General features: G+C 38.4%; 1 protein-coding gene and 1 long non-coding RNA gene across 4 annotated transcripts in view; one reads left to right on the top strand and one right to left on the bottom strand.

Annotated features, from left to right (window-relative positions):
• LOC128703383 (uncharacterized) overlaps positions 1-14,773 on the top strand; it is a 112,261-nt gene extending 97,488 nt beyond the window's left edge. For all 3 annotated transcript variants that reach the window (XM_053798012.2, XM_053798013.2, XM_053798011.2), the window contains 2 exons: positions 4,246-4,479; positions 8,532-14,773. In XM_053798012.2, coding sequence (XP_053653987.1) covers positions 4,246-4,479; positions 8,532-8,659 — 362 coding nt within the window. In that variant the 3' untranslated portion in view covers positions 8,660-14,773. The remainder of the gene's footprint in view (positions 1-4,245; positions 4,480-8,531) is intronic.
• The window catches only part of LOC138855414 (uncharacterized), a 358,079-nt gene that overhangs the window by 300,827 nt on the left and 36,189 nt on the right, over positions 1-21,063 (bottom strand). The gene's annotated exons all lie outside the window — the stretch shown is intronic.

The raw sequence follows: 21,063 nt of genomic DNA, 5'->3' as shown, positions 1-21,063 counted from the left end.
GTGTGGGATGATGGATGATGTGTGGGTTGATGGATGATGTGTGGGTTGATGGATGATGTGTGGGTTGATGGATGATGTGTGGGTTGATGGATGATGTGTGGGTTGATGTGTGGGTTGACAATGTGTGGGTTGATGATGTATGGGTTGATGGATGATGTGTGGGTTGATGGATGATGTGTGGATTGATGGATGATGTGTGGGTTGATGGATGATGTGTGGGTTGATGATGTGTGGGTTGATGGATGATGTGTCTGTTGATGATGTGTGGTTTGATGGATGATGTGTGGGTTGATGGATGATGTGTGGGTTGATGATGTGTGGGTTGATGGATGTGTGTATTGATGATGTGTGGGTTGATGATGTGTGGGTTGATGTGTGGGTTGATGATGTGTGGGTTGATGTGTGGGATGGATGATGTGTGGGTTGATGATGTGTGGGTTGATGGATGATGTGTGGGTTGATGATGTGTGGGATGATGGATGATGTGTGGGTTGATGATGTGTGGGTTGATGGATGATGTGTGGGTTGATGGATGATGTGTGGGTTGATGGATGATGTGTTGGTGGATTGATGATGTGTGGGTTGATGATGTGTGGGTTGATGATGTGTGGGTTGATGTGTTGATGATGTATGGGTTGATGGATGATGTGTGGGTTGATGGATGATGTGTGGATTGATGGATGATGTGTGGGTTGATGGATGATGTGTTGGGTTGATGGATGATGTGTGGGTTGATGGATGATGTGTGGGTTGATGGATGATGTGTCTGTTGATGATGTGTGGTTTGATGGATGATGTGTGGGTTGATGGATGATGTGTGGGTTGATGATGTGTGGGTTGATGATGTATGGGTTGATGGATGATGTGTGGGTTGATGGATGATGTGTGGGTTGATGGATGATGTGTGGGTTGATGGATGATGTGTGGGTTGATGGATGATGTGTGGGTTGATGGATGATGTGTGGGTTGATGGATGATGTGTGGGTTGATGGATGATGTGTGGGTTGATGGATGATGTGTGGGTTGATGGATGATGTGTGGGTTGATGGATGATGTGTGGGTTGATGGATGATGTGTGGGTTGATGGATGATGTGTGGGTTGATGATGTGTGGGTTGATGATGTGTGGGTTGATGATGTATGGGTTGATGATGTATGGGTTGATGGATGATGTGTGGGTTGATGGATGATGTGTGGATTGATGGATGATGTGTGGGTTGATGGATGATGTGTGGGTTGATGGATGATGTGTGGGTTGATGATGTGTGGGTTGATGGATGATGTGTCTGTTGATGATGTGTGGTTTGATGGATGATGTGTCTGTTGATGATGTGTGGTTTGATGGATGATGTGTGGGTTGATGATGTGTGGGTTGATGGATGATGTGTGGGTTGATGGATGATGTGTGGGTTGATGATGTGTGGGTTGATGGATGATGTGTGGGTTGATGATGTGTGGGTTGATGATGTGTGGGTTGATGGATGATGTGTGGGTTGATGAATGATGTGTGGGTTGATGGATGATGTGTGGGTTGATGGATGATGTGTGGGTTGATGATGTGTGGGTTGATGGATGATGTGTGGGTTGATGATGTGTGGGTTGATGATGTGTGGGTTGATGGATGATGTGTGGGTTGATGATGTGTGGGTTGATGATGTGTGGGTTGATGGATGATGTGTGGGTTGATGAATGATGTGTGGGTTGATGAATGATGTGTGGGTTGATGGATGATGTGTGGGTTGATGGATGATGTGTGGGTTGATGGATGATGTGTGGGTTGATGGATGATGTGTGGGTTGATGAATGATGTGTGGGTTGATGAATGATGTGTGGGTTGATGAATGATGTGTGGGTTGATGAATGATGTGTGGGTTGATGGATGATGTGTGGGTTGATGGATGATGTGTGGGTTGATGGATGATGTGTGGGTTGATGGATGATGTGTGGGTTGATGATGTGTGGGAGCTCTTTCTCCTGCTGTTCCTCCTGCTGCTGTTCCTCCTGCTGTTTCTCCTGCTGCTGTTCCTCCTCCTGCTGTTCTGCCTGCAGTTTCTCTTGCTGTTGTTCCTCCTGTTGTTCCTTCTCCTGCTGTTTCTCCTGGTGCTATTCCTCCTGCTGTTTCTCCTGCTGCTGTTTCTCCTGCTGCTGTTCCTCCTCCTGCTGTTCCTCCTGCTGTTTCTCCTGCTGCTGTTCCTTCTGCTGTTTCTCCTGCTGCTGTTCCTCCTCCTGTTTCTCCTGCTGCTGTTCCTCCTGATGCTGCTCCTCCTGCTGCTGCTGCTGCTCCTCCTGCTGCTGCTGCTGCTCCTGCTGCTCCTGCTGCTGCTGCTGCTCCTCCTGCTGCTGCTGCTGCTCCTGCTGCTGCTGCTGCTGCTGCTGCTCCTGCTGCTGCTGCTGCTGCTCCTCCTGCTGCTGCTCCTGCTGCTGCTGCTGCTGCTGCTGCTGCTGCTGCTCCTACTGCTGCTGCTGCTCCTGCTGCTGCTGCTGCTCCTCCTGCTGCTGCTGCTGCTGCTGCTGCTGCTGCTGCTGCTGCTGCTGCTGCTGCTGCTGGTACTGCTGCTGCTAACACAGCATTGTTGCATCATGGTCACTGGACTGAAGGTCACTCAGTCTTCATGGTAGAGTAGTTTGCATATTAATTGGTACGATGATGATGAAATAAGACATTTCAAAAATTAATGTTTGTTTAAACAATATACAGCAATGATATGACAGATAATAACTGATTTAATAAGAGATATGGCTACCCTTTGCTTTTATAATAATAGCTACATGTTTTGGTATAGAGTCAACCAATACCAGTGTTGAACACATTTTGGTAGGTTCTTCATTATGGTACCAGCTGTATTTAGCTTCTCTACAGTTGAATAGTTCTGTTTTGTAATCGTGCGTTTGGTTACTGCTCATAGATTCGCAGTTAACTTGGGGTCAGGAGAGTTTCCGAAGAATGTCAGCATTTTTCTGATAAATTAGACACATGTGCAACTCGTGGGTATCTTTATTAAGGAAACGTTTCGCCACACAGTGGCTTCATCAGTCCATACACAGGAGAAACTTGAAGAACATGATGTAGCCACCGTGTGGCGAAACATTTCCTTAATAAAGATACCCAAGAGTTGCACATGTGTCTAATTCATCAACATGTCGGTTCTGCGAACCATTCAGAATGTCAACATTTTCCTGGAAGTGTGGCATGGAGCAAGATCTTGCTGGAAAATGCCTTCTACATCGGGAAAGTCTTTATCCACAATGGGAAGCAAATGATTTTTCAGGATTGCCTTGTATTTGTCATTGTTCATTGTTCCCTCAACAATAACAAGCTGTCCCTGGCCTTTAGCAGTAAAACTACCCCAAGATATCTTAGGTGGGTCTTGTGATACTTCTTAAATGTGTGTGTTCCATGGAAGTTTGTCTTTGCTCAGTTTCACTACCACTTATTTGTACTCATGTACCTCAAAATATCTCTGATAATATAACTTTTGTTCCATTTATCTGTCTTCCATCCTGCGGCCATTTTGTCTTCACAGCAGCAGTCAATAATTGTTTCTTTACCAACTTTCTGGAAGTTCTGCCAACTTCAAGGAGCCGTCATCGAACAGTTGAAGAATAAAACATTTACGTCAGCTTTATAAGGCCAAATCTCTCAGCAGATATTTGCTGGTTTTCATGGGATCCTTTTCACTATTTATGGTAACCTTGTCATTGTGAGGTGTTGTCTTGCGTTTTCATCCACAGCTTCCTTGACGCAGTGCACCACAATCACCAGTGTCGTCAGTTCTCTTCAGATTCTGACCAACAGTTGACTTTGCTAGGCTCAAATTTTCAGCTATCCATCTCATACTCAAATCAGCATGTTTTCTGAGAACTACAATACTTGCATGCTTCCTAGGTGTAACATCCATCATGAATTTCAGCAGTAATCATGAACTGAAGGGAAGAATCTGACAAAACCACACTTACTCGTGGAACATGCTTGCTGGACTAGCCTTACAGAACAACAGCTGTTGTAGCACTGACAAGAGTCACAGGGTAACACCACAGCTGGAATGGTTGCCAGAAATCAATAGCAAACTCTTATGAAAAAAAAGAACTCAAAATACATTAAGTATGCCGGAGACTAAGACACATTACGAGATAATCACAAAATTTACTCCTGTCCCAATTAATCTGCACACTACTGTAGTTTCACGTGCTCCTCCTCCTCCTGCTGCTGCTGCTGCTGCTGCTAACACAATCTTACCTTCCTCAGCCTTGGTGTGTCATGGTCACTGGACTGAAGGTCACTCAGTCTTCATGGTAGCTTCCCCACACGACCGACCATCACACAGACTGTGTCTGACAGCCACCAACAACCAGCACAGCAACAGCAACAACAGCAGTAACAGCAGCAACAGGAGTCTACAAGTTACAGCACATGCTCACTCCTGCCCCAGGCATCATGTTCCACCTACCACAACCCTCACCTTCAATATCACAGCTCAACGTATGTATTAAATACATCATTATGTTCTTTATTATCTATTATCTACTCTTTTATCTACCCTCATTCATGGGTAGATGTTAAGCATTTCCATTTATGAAGATAGGAAGCAGTATAGTAGTTACCAGTTGTCAAAGGCACTTGTCAACAGACACTTGGCTTTTGTGTGTGTGTGTGTGTGTGTGTGTGTGTGTGTGTGTGTGTGTGTGTGTGTGTGTGTGTGTGTGTGTGTGTGTGTGTGTGTGTGTGTACGTACTCACCTATTTGTGGTTGCAGGGATCCATTCACAGCTCCTAGGCCCACCTCTTTGCTGGTCACTACTAGGTCCACTCTCTCCCTTCTCCAGCAGCTTTATCATATCTCTTCTTAAAGCTATGTATGGATCCTGCCATCATTACATCACTCTCCAGAATGTTCCACTTCCTGATAACTCTATGGCTGAAGAAATACTTCCTAACATCCCTGTGACTCATCTGAGTTTTCAACTTCCAATAGTGACCCCTTATTGCTGCATCACATCTCTGAAACATTCTGTCCTTATCCATCTTGTCAGTTCCTCTCAGTATTTTATATGTCATTATCACGTCCTCCCTATCCCTCCTGTCCTCCAGTGTTGTCAGATTGAGTTCCCTTAACTTCTCCTCATAAGACAAAGTCCTCAGCTCCAGGACTAGTCTTGTTACAAACCTTTGCACTTTCTCTAATTTCATGACGTGTTTGACCAGGTGTGGGTTCCATACTGGTGCTGCATATTCCAATATGGGCCTGAAGTACGTGGTGTACAATGTTGTTTATCACTTCTTACTTAGATGTTGAAATATTATTCTGAGGTTTGCCAGGCACCCATTTGCTGCAGCAGTTATTGAATGATGTGTACCTCAAGAGGTGTGTTTGATATGATGCTCACCCCAAGATCTTTTTCCTTGAGCAAGTTTTGCAGCCTCTGACCTCTTAGGCTGTACTCTGTCTGCAGTCTTCTTCGTCCTTCCCCAAGCTTCATGACTTTGCACTTACTGGGGTTAAACTCCAGTAGTCATTTGTCAGAGCAGGCTTGCAGCCTGTACAAATTGCCATGTAGGCTTACCTGACCCTCATCCACTTGTATTCTCATTAACTTCATGTCATGTGAACAGGGACACCACTGAATCTATCTCTTCAATCATGTCATTCACATATAAGAGAAATAGCACCAGACTTAGGGCTTACCCTTGTAGAACCCCACTTTACACATGTGTACCTACTTTAAACACCTCATCTCATACTAACAAATGTTTTTTTTTCCTTCCTGACAGGTATTCCCTGATTCACTGCAGTATTTTTCCCTCCTATTCCTGCCTGCTCCTCTAGCTTTCAGTCAGTCTCTTGTGTGGTACTGTGTCGAAAGCCTTCTTACAGTCCAAGAAGATGCAATGTACCCATCCCTCTCTCTCCTGTCTTACTTCTGTTACCTTGTCATACAACTCCAATAGGTTTGTGATGCAGTCCCTTGACTTGTACTTCCTGTAATGCAGGCAAGAAAGATACATGATAATATACACCTGGAAGATCCTAGAGGGACTAGTCACAAATTTGCACATGAAAATCACTCCCTACAAAGCCAAAAGACTTGGCAGGAGATGCAACATCTCCCCAATGAAAATCAGGGGTGCCACGAGTATGCTAAGAAACAGCACAATAAGTGTCAGGGGTCCAAGAATGTTCAACTGCCTCCCAGCATACATATAGGGGATTATTAATAGACCCCTGGCTGTCTTCAAGAAGACACTGGGCAGGCACCTAAAGTCAGTACCTGACCAGCCAGGCTGTGGTTCACACATTAGTTTACATACAGCCAGCAGTAACAGCCTGGTTGATCAGACCCTGATCCACCACAAGGCCTATTCATGGACCAGGCCGTGGGGGGCATTGACCCCCAAAACCCCCTCCAGGTATCTAGACACTTCCAGATGTATTTTCATCTTCACTTATCTTGTCGTATTAAAATTCTGCTGATAATATTGGAATCGGCCAGGATGACCCACAATTCAATTACGCACCATTCTTTAGTACAATGTTAACGTCATGCTATTCAGTTCCTCTCCCAAAAAACGTTATCTTATACAGATATATTTAATTAAATTCAGTGATACTTCCAGGTGAGTAATATTTTCCTCATCAGAATATAAATTTCTTCTAAATTACAATTTCACTGCACTTAACCCTTTCAGGGTCCCCAGGCCCTCTCCCAGACTTGTTCTCAGGGTCGCCCAAATTTCAAAAAAAAAAATTATTTTTTCTTATGAAAAGATAGAGAATCTTTTCCCGATCATAATGACACCAAAAGTATGAAATTTGATGGAAAACTTATGGAATTATGCTCTTGCGAAGTTAGCGGTCTCAACGATGTTTATGCATCGGCAATTTTGCCCACTTTGAGCCCTATTTTCAGCCAATTCCAATGTACTAGTCGACAAAACTCATAACTATTTTGCTAGAACTCCATTTTTTCTATTGAATGAGTACAACCAATTTCAACTATCCAGTACAGTGGTCAGAATTTAGCAATTTTGCCAATTTCACACAAATTTCAAAAGATGCCAATTTCCAAATAGGGTCCAGAATAAACAAGACATTCCTGGCACTAAAATAACATTTCCTCTGCTCATTAGTCACATCCCCATGCCCCTCTTACATTCTTTGGCTTTCCACTTTGAATTTTTATTCTTACAAAAAATAGAAGATTTACTGTTATGCAGACTACTGCATTAGTGTAGAAATGGTATAAATAATATCAGTGCACTTGTGAAAGAATATTAGACTCACCAGTTGACGTGTATTGGACGCTTAGCATAATTTGTTTACTTTTGAACTTTGGTAAAAATCGAACATTTCTGCTACTTTGAGTTCAATTTCAAGGTACTTTTCATTGTAAAACCAGTCAAAATCATCTCAATTTCTGTAATATGTCTTCCATTCTATAAAATGAGACCAGGAAAACTAGAATACAACAATAAATGCCATATGAAAATACAGTGCAAACTCACTGTTTTAATCCAAAAAAACGGTCAAGGTTTTTTTTTTCTCATTATGCACTGTGTGCTGCAGGATTTTTTTTATACTGTGCACACTGACCACATAGACCTATTCTTTCATATGTAGGCCTACCAGCTTTCTCTCACCAGATTTGAGGGCGCTAGAATTTAGGCGTACTAGTACGTCAAAAACCCTGGTGTAAAAGCCGTACTAGTACGGCCGAAACCCTGAAAGGGTTAATCAACTTCTTACAATATATAAGGAAATTATAGGGAATATAGGTTCTCATATGAGTGACTGATCACCCTTCAAATGTCACACCAATATTACACACATTCACTACTTTATATAAACATTATTATTATCCCTACTAATTATCATTCACAAATCACAGAAAAATTATCAAAACTTTCCACAGTACTATGGTACAAGTGAACCATGATGGCTTAGTGGTAATACTGTGCCACTGAACCATCATAGGTCAGTGGTACTACTGTACCACCCATGGTTCTTTGGTGGAATAGTACCACTGAGCCATCATGGTTCTGTTGTATAACAGAACCACTGAACCATTATGGTTCAGTGGTTATACTATACCTGCTGCATGCCATCACCTCAGTTTGAATCCCCATTAATACTTTTGTTTATTTCACTTCAATATATTTACACCACTGATGTCCAGATCTATAGATTAATATGTCCCATTTTGTGTAAATTCATTTATGTGTTGGTTAATGGGGTTTATGGGTTTATAGTCTATCTACTGCACCAGGGTGATTAAGACTGGTTGATTGGTTAATGGGGTTTAAAGTCTATCTATTACACCAGGGTCATTAAGACTGTGTGTCACATGTACACCACCAGTCAAGAATACTTTAATACTTCAAGTAATGATTAATATAAACTACCAGTGTATATACAATGTGATATACATCTCTCAGCATATATACACTGAGAGACATACACCTCTCGGTGTATATACACTGAGACGCACGCCTCTCATTGTATGCCGTCCACCTGTATAGAACTAATTTCTGTTTCAGGAGACTGTACCGTGGCCAGCAGAAGCAGCACATTTCACCCTTTGTCTCACCTACCAATTGTACTCCTGCTGAGTGTACTACAAGCGACGTTTCACTCACCACTACACACTGAGTACATCCCTAGATGAACATACAAATCACACACACACACACACAAAACAATTAACCCTTATTCTAGAATTGTGGTGCCAATGGCATCATTTTGCCCCCCTAAAGTATTGAAAAACCTCCATAAACCACTATTTAAAGAGGTTTAATAAACCAAGGTAATGGCATAGATTAAAACAGGTCCTCAGCATGAGATGTTCTGTGTATATTTGTAAAGCAAATTTTATAATCATTGGTAAAGTATTCTTTTACACGTTCCTGAAGACAATGACCACAGAGGTATATTTTGTATATGCGTATATAGCATGTCTGTACAGGTTAGAAACTATATACCATTTTGTATGGAGCAAATTCGTCCCATTGAAAATGAAAGAAGCAATTATTTTTCTGCCTTAGGTAGGCAATTCTGGAGTTTACTGTAGGCCTAGGAGACATACATGGTTAATTTGTATAATATATACACATATACACATATACGTACATAATTTATATAGGTATATTTGCCAAAAGTTCTGTTTCAGTTGGTCATGTAGAGTTTCTGTGAGGGAATTAGTTGAGTTTGTTGAGTCTGGGGTGTTTAAATGAGTTAGATTTGTGTAATGCATGGGTATCTTTACTGGGGAGATGTTTTGCCCACTCTGTAGGCTTGTGTCGAGGTGGTCAGTCCCTTAGTAACCTTAAACTCACCTCTCCAGGCTGAGGGAATGACTACCTCATAGTTACTTCTCCATAGTTTCTATATTTGGCTCATGTGAAACGTGTCATCACTAAAGATACGCAAGTGTTACACATGTCTTGTTCATCAACTTGTCGGTATTGTATACTAGAAATATAAATATCAGAATTATTTATCCTGAAGAAATAAGTATGAGGGAGCTGTGAACATGGATAGGGCCACGGGGGCGTTGACCCCCAAAACACTCTCCAGGTATACTCCAGGTATACACCTAAAGTACCAGCTGAGCTGTTGCTCATATGTTGGTTTGCATGCAGCCAGCAGCAACAACCTGGTTGATTAAGCTCTGATCCACCGTGAGGCCTGGTCATGGACCGGGCCATGGGAGCATTGCCCCCTGAAACAACCTCCAGGTAGACAAGGTGCTACCAAAAAGTTCCTGGACTGCCACAAAAAAAAAATATAGGCTTACTTAATCACCTAGTTGAAGTTGTCTCCCTGGAACTAGACTCCTGGGAGGCTGTACATTGACCTCTGCACCTCTTACACTTCTCAAAACATTTCTGGGATTCTTCTTTCCTAACAGTATCTGAAACAGCCTGCAACTGCTTAATCTCCTCCACATTGTTAAAACACCACTCCTTGAGCGACTATAAATTTTTGGGGAAGGGAAAGAAATCACCGGGTGCCAAACCTGGGGACTAGGGAGGCTGGGGAATGATTGCCATTTCTCTGGTCTTGAGTCAGCAAGTGGGGCACAAATTTTGCAGCCACTCGACTCATATTCAAATTTTCAGTCAAAATGCTTTGATATGACCCATAAGAAATCCCTAGAACACTTAACAATATCCTGGACACTGAACCATTTTGTGAATTTCACCAGATGTTGTACCCAGCATGAAACAGAATTTCATAACCACTCACACTTCTCTCAAAGATGCTATTCTGTTACACAAAAACTATCAACACTGCACTAACACAACAGAAAATACCACCTAACCTCAACGTAACACTCAGCCACATTGAAACACACCACTGTACTTCACAATGCAATGTACTGTGCACTGTAATCTGCAATGCTGCAATATTTCACACAGGAAATGCAAGAAAATTCTAGTATTGGAACTTTCTGACAGCACCTTGTAAATTGCGATATAAATTCTGGTGTAATGCTGTATCTTGGGTAATGTATAATACTGTACAAGAGTGATACAATGGAACCAGGATTGTGTTATGATTTATTCGAGTCCAGGTTTGAAACTGATATACATTTATTGATGAATAAGATACATGTACAATGCCTGGGTGTCTTTACTGACAAATAAGACACATGTACAACACCTGCATATCTTTATTGATGAATAAGACATATGTGCAACACTTGTGTGTCTTTACTGATTAATAAGACATGTACAACACTGGGTGTCTTTATTGATGAATAAGATACAATGTTCAACAACTGGGTGTCTGTACTGAGGAATAAGACACATGTGCAACACTTGGGAATCTTGATACCTAGATGGTGCACGTGTCTTATTCATTAAAAAAGACACCCAAGTGTTGTACACGTGTCTTATTCATCAATAAAGACACCCAGGTGTTGTACAGGAAAAGCTGGTAGATGGATCTATAATTTCCTCACTAACAGAACACAAAGAGTAGTAGTCAACAGAGAAAAGTCTGAGGCGGCTACTGTGAAAAGCTCTGTTCCACAAGGCACAGTACTCGCTCCCATCTTGTTTCTCATCCTCATATCTGGCATAGACAAGGATGTCAGCCACAGCACCGTGTCTTCCTTTGCAGATGACACCCGAATCTGCATGACAGTGTCTTCCATTGCAGACACTGCAAGGCTCCAGGCGGACTTCAACCAAATCTTTCAGTGGGCTGCAGAAAACAATATGAAGTTCAACGATGAGAAATTTCAATTACTCCAATATGGTAAACATGAAGAAATTAAAACTTCAGAGTACAAAACAAATTCCTTCCACAAAATAGGGCGAAACACCAACGTCAAAGACCTGGGAGTGATCATGTCAGAGGATCTCACCTTCAAAGACCACAACATTGTATCAATCGCATCTGCTAGAAAAATGACAGGATGGATAATGAGAACCTTCAAAACTAGGGATGCCAAGCCCATGATGACACTCTTCAGGTCACTTGTTCTATCTATGCTGGAATATTGCTGCACACTAACACCACCTTTCAAGGCAGGTGAAATTGCTGACCTAGAAAATGTACAGAGAACCTTCACGGAGCGCATAACGGAGATAAAACACCTCAATTACTGGGAGCGCTTGAAGTTCCTGAACCTGTACTCCCTGGAACGCAGGTGAGAGAGATACATGATTATATACACCTGGAAAATCCTAGAGGGACTAGTACTGAACTTGCACGCGAAAATCACAACAAAAGCAAAAGACTCGGCAGACGATGCAACATCCCCCCCAATGAAAAGCAGGGGTGTCACTAGCACGTTAAAAGACAATACAATAAGTGTCAGGGGCCCGAGACTGTTCAACTGCCTCCCAGCATACATAAAGGAGATTACCAATAGACCCCTGGCTGTCTTCAAGCAGGCACTGGACAAGCACCTAAAGTCAGTACCTGACCAGCCGGGCTGTGGCTCGTACGTTGGATTGCGTGCAGCCAACAGTAACAGCCTGGTTGATCAGGCTCTGATCCACCAGGAGGCCTGGTCACAGACCGGGCCGCGGGGGCATTGACCCCCAGAACTCTCTCCAGGTAAACTTCAGGTGTTCATCAGTCAAGACACGCAAGTGTTGTACATGTGTCTTATTCATCAGTCAAAACACCCAAATGTTGTACATGTGTCTTATTCTCAATAAAGATCACAGTAACTCAGAATGGAAGTCAGTATGGCTTATCCAAGGATGCCACCCACAACAGTCAACTAACACCCATGTACCTACATACTGTTAGGTGAGCAGGGGCAGCAGGTGTTAGGTGACTTGCCAGATGTCTTGTCCTACCCAAGATCAAACCCGGGTATTCCCCTTGAGAGCCAAACTTGATACTATTGGGCTATAAGTTTCCCTACATTATGCAAATCATTCTGACAGATTGGTCATTACCAGTGAGATGTTTTCACCTGTAATGAGGTTATTAGTGACCTCGCAACAAGCTTTGACCTCTAAGGAAGTCGTTAATAACTCCACAACACATTTGACCTCTAAGATAGCCATTAATGATTCCACAACACATTTTGACCTCTTAAGAAGGCCATTAATGACTCAACAACATGTTAAGTCGTGACTTAAATCGTATATAGCACCGACAAGTTGTGATAAAACAAAAAAAGAGCGAAATAGATGTTATTTTGAGAATGCGTTTCAGCCTTTGCGAGGCTTCACCGCATCTATAGAGAACCTTACTGACTTTGAAAAATATTTTGACCACTAGTCTTGTGAGGATTTACCATAACTACCCTACTAATAACATAGTGCAGTGGACCCTCGGCTAACGATGGCATCACCTAACGTTAAATCCAGCTAACGATACATTTTAACACAAACATTTTGCCTCGGCTAATGTTAAAAAACTCGCCTAACGATATTCGTTCTCAGGTACCAATTAATATCGTTAGGTGAGGGTCCACTGTATTAACAACTATCATAATGATCTAGTACTAATGACCATTGTAATGACCTAGTACTAACAATCATTGTAGTGACCTAGAACTAACGACCATTGAAGTGACCTAGTAATAACAATCACTGTAGTAACCTAGTACTAATGACCATCATAATGACCTAGTACTAACAACCATTGTAGTGACCTAGTAATAATCACTGTAGCGACCTAGTACCATTGACCATCATAATGACCTAGTACTAATGACCATCATAATGACCTAGTACTAATGATCATGTAGTGACCTAGTACAAACAACCATTGTAATGACCTAGTACTAACAACCATCATAATGACCTAGTACTAACAACCATCATAATGACCTAGTACTAACAACCATCATAATGACCTAGCACTAACAACCACCATAATGACCTAGTACTAATGACCATTGTAATGACCTAGTACTAACAACTGTTATAACAACCTAGTAATAACAACCATTATAATGCCTAGTACTAACGACCACTGTAATGACCTACTTCTAACGACCATTGTAATGACCTACTTCTAACGACCGTTGTAATGACCTAGTACTAATGACCATTGTAATAACTTAGTACTAACAACGACTATAGTGACCTAGTACTAACAACCATTGTAGTGACCTAGTACTAACAACCATTGTGATGACCTACTAGTAGCTACAGCTGGTAATAGGTAATTACAAGATGATGATGATGATGATGATGATGATGATGATGGTTGAAACATTAATTCAGTGCACTGATTCACTGCAGATGGTCCTCGCTTTACGATGGTCCAACGTAAGATATTTCCACTTTACGAAGGTGAAATAGTGATGCTTTACAGTACTGTACGTTTGTTGATATGATAAACTTGTATTCATTTATTTACTTTTCAATGCTAGTATTTAGAGTAATTATTTGTTTATTTACTAATTCAGTAACAGTAGTTATTTACGTTGGCAGACCTACATTTTTGGTCCCCTGAAGCTTGATCCATTACAGGGACCCCATCATACAATAGACCCAAAATTTTTAAACAATGTGAACTAAAGTGGCTTCAGGGGCCGCTCCGAGATTAGGGGCCCTGAAGATTATGCTTAATTACTTTCATAGTACATCTGCCCGTGGTTATTTGTTTATCATATTATATTCATATTCGACTCATATTTTCAACTTACTATGAGTTCTTCAGAATGTAACCCCATCATAAGCCAAGAAGCATCTATACTTTGTAAATTATAGGGGCACCTGTACTTTGTAAATTATAGGGGCACCTGTACTTTGTAAATTATAGGGGCACCTGTACTTTGTAAATTATAGGGGCACCTGTACTTTGTAAATTATAGGGGCACCTGTACTTTGTAAATTATAGGGGCACCTGTACTTTGTAAATTATAGGGGCACCTGTACTTTGTAAATTATAGGGGCACCTGTACTTTGTAAATTATAGGGGCACCTGTACTTTGTAAATTATAGGGGCACCTGTACTTTGTAAATTATAGGGGCACCTGTACTTTGTAAATTATAGGGGCACCTGTACTTTGTAAATTATAGGGGCACCTGTACTTTGTAAATTATAGGAGCACCTATACTTTGTAAATTAAAATTTTAAGTTCTCTTCAAGTTTTCCCTCAGTTTACAAGTGTAACTAATGTAAACTCTCAGTGTATATACAGGGAGAAATATACACCATACTTACAATACTACAACCTTTGATAAATTACTCGCAAACTCTCTATAGACCTGGAGAAGCCTCTTTGCAAAGCAAAAAACATCTTAAAATAGCCTCCAGTCAGCCTTTCTTGTCTGACCTCACCCACAATAGTGCCACATTTTATACATACATTATATATATATATATATATATATATATATATATATATATATATATATATATATATATATATATATATATATATATATATATATATATATATATCGTGCCGAATAGGTAAAACTTGCGGTTTGGGCTTAAATAGCAATGCTCTTCTTGTCGAATAAGGCAAGCAAAAATTTGTGTATGCAATAATTTTGCAAAAATCATTCTGAGCATAACGAAAAAATATATCTCATTGTGTTTGTTTATTATTAAATTATTGTAAACTTATCTAAAATATATTTAGTTGGATTAGGCTAAATTAAATTGCCCTTGTTGTAATAAAGTTAGGCAAGTTTTCTACACTTCTTTTGGTACAAAATTATTAATTTTTACATTAAAAGAAATGAAAAAAATATATTTTTAAACATATAAAAGAACATTTTAGAAAGTACTTAATATTCAACGAGTTCTTTCTAACTAACCAATTATACCTATTCAGCAGGTCATGCCGAGTATGTAATATGTACTGATCATATAGCAAGAACTCATTTAAAATTAAGTCCTTTCTAAAATTTTCTCTTATACGTTTAACCCTTAAATGGTCCAAACGTATATATACGTTTTTTCAACATTTGAAAGTAGGTAAAAAAATGTAGATCATCTTTTTTCTTTTTCATTTGAAAATGTGTAAAAAACTTTTATCTACATTTGTTTTTTTGTTATGTTCGAAAATATGTAAAAAAAACGAAGATCTACGTTTGGAGCACTACGGATTTGAACGTCGATCTGTTTGGACCGTTTAAGGGTTAAAGATATATTTTTTCATTTATGTTAATGTAAAAACTAATAATTTTGTACCAAAATAACCTTACAAAAACTTACCTAAACTCATTATATCAAGCACAATTTAATTTAGCCTAATCCAATGAAATATATTTTTTCATTAGGTTCAGAATGATTTTTGCAAAATTACTGCATACACAAATTTTCACTTGTCTTAGTCAGCAAGGAAAGCATTGCTATTTAAGCCAAAATAAATAAATATATATATATATATAAAATATATATATATATATATATATATATATATATATATATATATATATATATATATATATATATATATATATATATATATATATACATGCCTTTGTTAATTCAAGCAGCAATACGTAGATGCAAAAGTTTGTATGATAAAACTATAAAAATTCTAATACGTACATCATTCTCAGTTGTATGATGTATTTTCTTATATAAGCATTTTAGGTTTGGATTTATATATATTTTTTAAAAAAAAGTAGATGGATTTATATATTTTGGGATCAAATGAATTTTATTAAGATCATGAGGATTTATATAAATTAAGACCAGATGGATTTTTATTATGATACCGAGCAAGTTTATATATTTTAAAATCAAATAGACTTTTTTATTATAAGATCAATTAGATATATATATATATATTATATATATATATCAGGTGGATTTATATACTTTAAAATCCGATGAATTTATATATTTTCAAGTGTAACTGAATTATATTGGAAATCAATTGATCTTAAAGATAATACTCATATGAGTGAAAAACACATACAGTGGCACAAGAGTTTGATCTTTATGTGATTTTGTTTTTGTTTTGGTAGAAAAAAGAAACACAGTTTGCTATGACTATTTTATATCGCTTATAAAATGAAATAAGTTCGCACAATACAGGTCCTTATGTCTTAGTATTTTTTTATAAAATTTTGAATCACCTATCATTGCACTATTTAAAACTAGTCGACTTATGCCTTTTATTAAATATATATATATATATAAACACCTTTAAATGAGTTACCCCAAATTCCTCCCAAAGAGAACAGTGAGACACATTTATGCAAATTTCTCATATGCCAATTTTAATTTTGCACAAGAAGTAGCGTAGTAACTTAACCTTATCTTCCGTACATTTACATAAGAGAAAATAACTTTTAAGCCAGGAATTTGCAGAATGCCGTCTTACCGCATTCTTTGGGCAAGATGACTCGTCAACTATTATTTTTGTGAGGGGTAACTCAAGCAAAGGTTTATAACTTGCTGTTATGAAATACTCCAGAAGGCTCCTTATTCTTGTAACATTTCTGACATTTCCTAGCATTTATTCTTGCAACCAACACAGTGAAATGTTGCAAATATGCAGGATTCGCGATGCTTTGTTTGCTGCCGCATTTAAAGTGAAATCTTCAATTCTTTCAGCTTAGAGTGGGTAGTAGAGGGGGTTTATATTTTAAGTCTATCTACTACGTGAATGTCATTAAGACTGCACATAATCTGTCAGTGTATATACACTGAGAGATATACACTTCCCGGTATGTATAAACTGAGAGATATACACTTCCCAGTATGTATAAACTGAGAGATGTACACCTCTCGGTGTATATATGCTGAGAGATGTACACCTCTCAGTGTATATACAGTGAAATATATTCACCTCTCAGTGTATATACAGTGAAATATATTCACATCTCAGTGGATATACAGTGAAATATATTCACCTCTCAGTGGATATACAGTGAAATATATTCACCTCTCAGTGTATATACAGTGAAATATATTCACCTCTCAGTGGATATACAGTGAAATATATTCACCTCTCAGTGTATATACAGTGAAATATATTCACCTCTCAATGTATATACAGTGAAATATATTCACCTCTCAGTGTATATATGCTGAAAGATATACATCCATCAGTGCATATACAGTGAAATATATTCCCCTCTCAGTGTATATAAACTGAGATATATACACCTCTCGGTGTATATGCCACATTTTGTATAATCTAATAACACATTTTTTTACCGATGTCACAATAATTGTTCACGTACATTTGCTACATATATATATATTTTGGGATTCAAGATTTAATCGAAAGCTTTTGAATTCAGAGGCATACTGTTGATGGTAATGAAGCTGAACACAGGTGCACAATAAGCTTTTACCAAGTTTATGCTTTGTGTAAAACTTCAGCAAGACTTTAAAAAGCTTTACATAAAAGTATTTAGTTCAGTATCTCGGATTTCATCTTACATATGTGTTTGTGTAAATTTTCCAGCATTAAGTGGCTTGTGCAATGTGGACATATATAGTCTAGGCCTAGGGAAGAAAAATTACTTTATAACCTAATATAATCCAAACTAATGGAAAGGGAGTAATTTTAGGTTAGGTAGTCTTGCATTGGCTGGTTTAATAAGGTTTAAAGTCTACTACATACTGGTCATAAAGACTGGTTGGTTTGTTAATGAGGTTTAAAATCTATCTACTACATGATGGGCATTAAGGCTGAATGTCACCTGTACACCAACAGTCATGAATACTTTAATACCTAAAATAGAAATACAGTGGACCCCCGGTTAACAAACTTTTTTCATTCCAGTAGTATGTTCAGGTGCCAGTACTGACCGAATTTTTTCCTATAAGGAATATTGTGAAATAGATTAGTCCATTTCAGACCCCCAAACATACACGTACAAAGGCACTTACATAAATACACTTACATAATTGGTCGCATTTGGAGGTGATCGTTAAGCGGGGGTCCACTGTATATGTAAATTATCAGTATATACAAACTCAGATATAGACCTCTCAGTGTATATACACTGAGAGACATCTCTCAGTGAGTATATCCTATAGATTATTCTAGGTTACATTTGGTAACAAAAAATTTTTTTTCCAGATATTAAGTCCCCCCAAAATTAATGAGGTACAGTACAGCAGACTCTCATAAAACAATAGTTAGGTCCTTAAAAACAGCATCTTACACAAGAACGTGCTATGAAAATTAACCTGTAAACGGTCCAAGCAGATCTACGTTCACGAAGTAGATCTACGTTCACGAAGTAGATCTACGTTTTTTATACATATTTTCAATAACAAAAAAAAATAGATCAAAGTTTTTTTTACATGTTTTCAAATGTAAAAAAAAAAAGATCATCTACTTTTTTTACATACTATCAACTGTTGAAAAAACGTATATATACGTTTGGACCGTTTACGGGTTAAATACCAAATGGAAAAGGTATGGTTATGTTCCCGAGACCCAGAAAATGCCAAACCCATTTTTTAAACTTAGTATTTTGTCAAAACCAAATAATGCTATGATACATTACAGTGTCAATGGCACTTTTTATTGTCCTAGAACTTCTTTCTTCTTTAAACAAACTGGCCATAGACTGAGGTGGGGTGACCCAAAAGGAAAAACTAAAGTTTCTCTTTTTAAATTTAGTAATATATACAGAAGGGGTTACTAGCCCCTTGCTCCCAGCATTTTAGTTGCCTCTTACGACACTCATAGTTGTTCTAGTACTATACGTTATATATTTATACACTGAAATCTTAAATGAAAATGTAATTAATATATAAACTTTATAAAGATTAGAGGAGTATAGTATCATACTTTCCTCCAGAGAAAATGGGCATGATGCCCCAGCCAGAGAAAATGAAGACTAATACATTAACAGCAATTATTTTACATTTTAGATGTAATCTTATCAGAATAGAATAAGCAAAAAGAAAAAAAGAGTAAGAAGAAAGAATTTTACCCAACCTTAGTTGAAGTCAAAATTTATTTTCACATGATACAAAGTTTATATAAAAGTGGGCGACACTTAAATACTTGTAGTTAAAGAAGTGTTCGAAGATTATTTTGTAGCTCAACTAAGAAGCAGTTGGCTGTTGGTCAGGTTTTTGTACTTGATATACATTCACTATACAAACTGGCCCATGGTGGCCCATGGCCTGGTAGGCAAAGCTCTTGCTTTACACACTTTGTGTCCGTGGTTCAATCCCCAGCAAGAGTGGAAACATTGGGCGTGTTTCCTTACACCTGTTGTTCCATTCATCTAGCAATCAAGTAGGTACCTGGGTGTTAGTTAACTGACTGGTGTGGATCACATCCTGGGGAATATGACTGAGGACCACAATGGAAATAAGACAGACAGTCCTCGATGACATACTACCTTTCCTGGGTTCTCCTGGGTGGCTAACCCTCTGGGGTTAAAAATCTGAATGAAATCTTATCTCCTATCTCATTTATAATAGCAACAAGAAAAAATTTATGTCCAATTTTAAAAACATAATCTTGTGCTTGATACACAGGTGTTCGGAATTTATGTGACAACCGAGCAGTAGATATCTAGACTGTCAATCATTGATTTTACCAACTAATGTCACGCATACTTTCCATCAGCTAATGCTGTTGTACAATTTTGTCGTTTATAATAGTAACGGAAAAATTTCATTCTATCTTAAATTCTTAATTTCCTTTCTTGATGTAAAATGACAAATAAAAACATGTGCAACAGTCAGGTATCTTTATTCCAAAACTTTACGCCTACACAATAGGCTTCTTCAGTCGAATACAGAGGAGGCAGAAGCAGCAAAGATGTTAAGATGATGTAATCAGTCCATAATCCTCGAAGATGTGATTTTGATGTAGAAGTGTTTGGATATAGTTATATGGCGCATTTGCACAACAGACTACCATGGGTAGTGTTTTATTTGCTGATGTCACTTGTGCATTTCACCAGCTGATACCAACACTTTTCACCAATTTTCTCGTTTATGTTAGCGACAAGGAAGAAATCTGATCCTTACTTAAATTCCTTAATAAATGATAAACTTTATTTCTTCAAAGTATGGTTTACCTGCCTCTCCCGCTTGCTTATAAAAGTATTATGAGCTGCACCTATCAACACTAATCAGAAAATCATACATGTATGTTTTGTCAGCCGTGGTATTCTACACAAATTTTACAGCATTCTATACAAACTTACAGCATTTTATACAACAGCATTCTATACAAATTTATGCCACAATTTCTCAATCATTTTAGCACAAAAATATGCCGTAAAAACATGTCTTATATGAGAGTCTACTGTACATTATCTGCTGTATTTTAATTGATAAACAATGTTACTTTCTGTTAATGAAGACTGTCTGCTCTATTGGTGTAACTGAATTAATATTTTTTTCCTTTTTCATAAGCCTAAATATATATTCATTACACAGCCCACTTTGGAAAATTCACAAATTAAAAAACAGAAAAAAGAGCTGAACTAAATACTGACAGCTCTATAAAAGCTTATTCTGCATCTCTCTTTTCTTCAACTAAAGCTTTAGCTTAGCTAAAAACACGGGTTGAAGGCTGTATGGTTATTAGCTGTTGGCAGATTACTCACCATGATAGTCATGACTATCAAGCCAGTAAATAGTACATGTTGTATTGTTAGATATTGCTAGTATGGTTGTACATGCAAGAGTGGC

The sequence above is a fragment of the Cherax quadricarinatus genome, chromosome 93 (assembly GCF_038502225.1).
Source record: "Cherax quadricarinatus isolate ZL_2023a chromosome 93, ASM3850222v1, whole genome shotgun sequence".
NCBI lineage: Eukaryota > Metazoa > Arthropoda > Malacostraca > Decapoda > Parastacidae > Cherax > Cherax quadricarinatus.
This window is presented reverse-complemented; position numbering and strand designations above follow the sequence as displayed.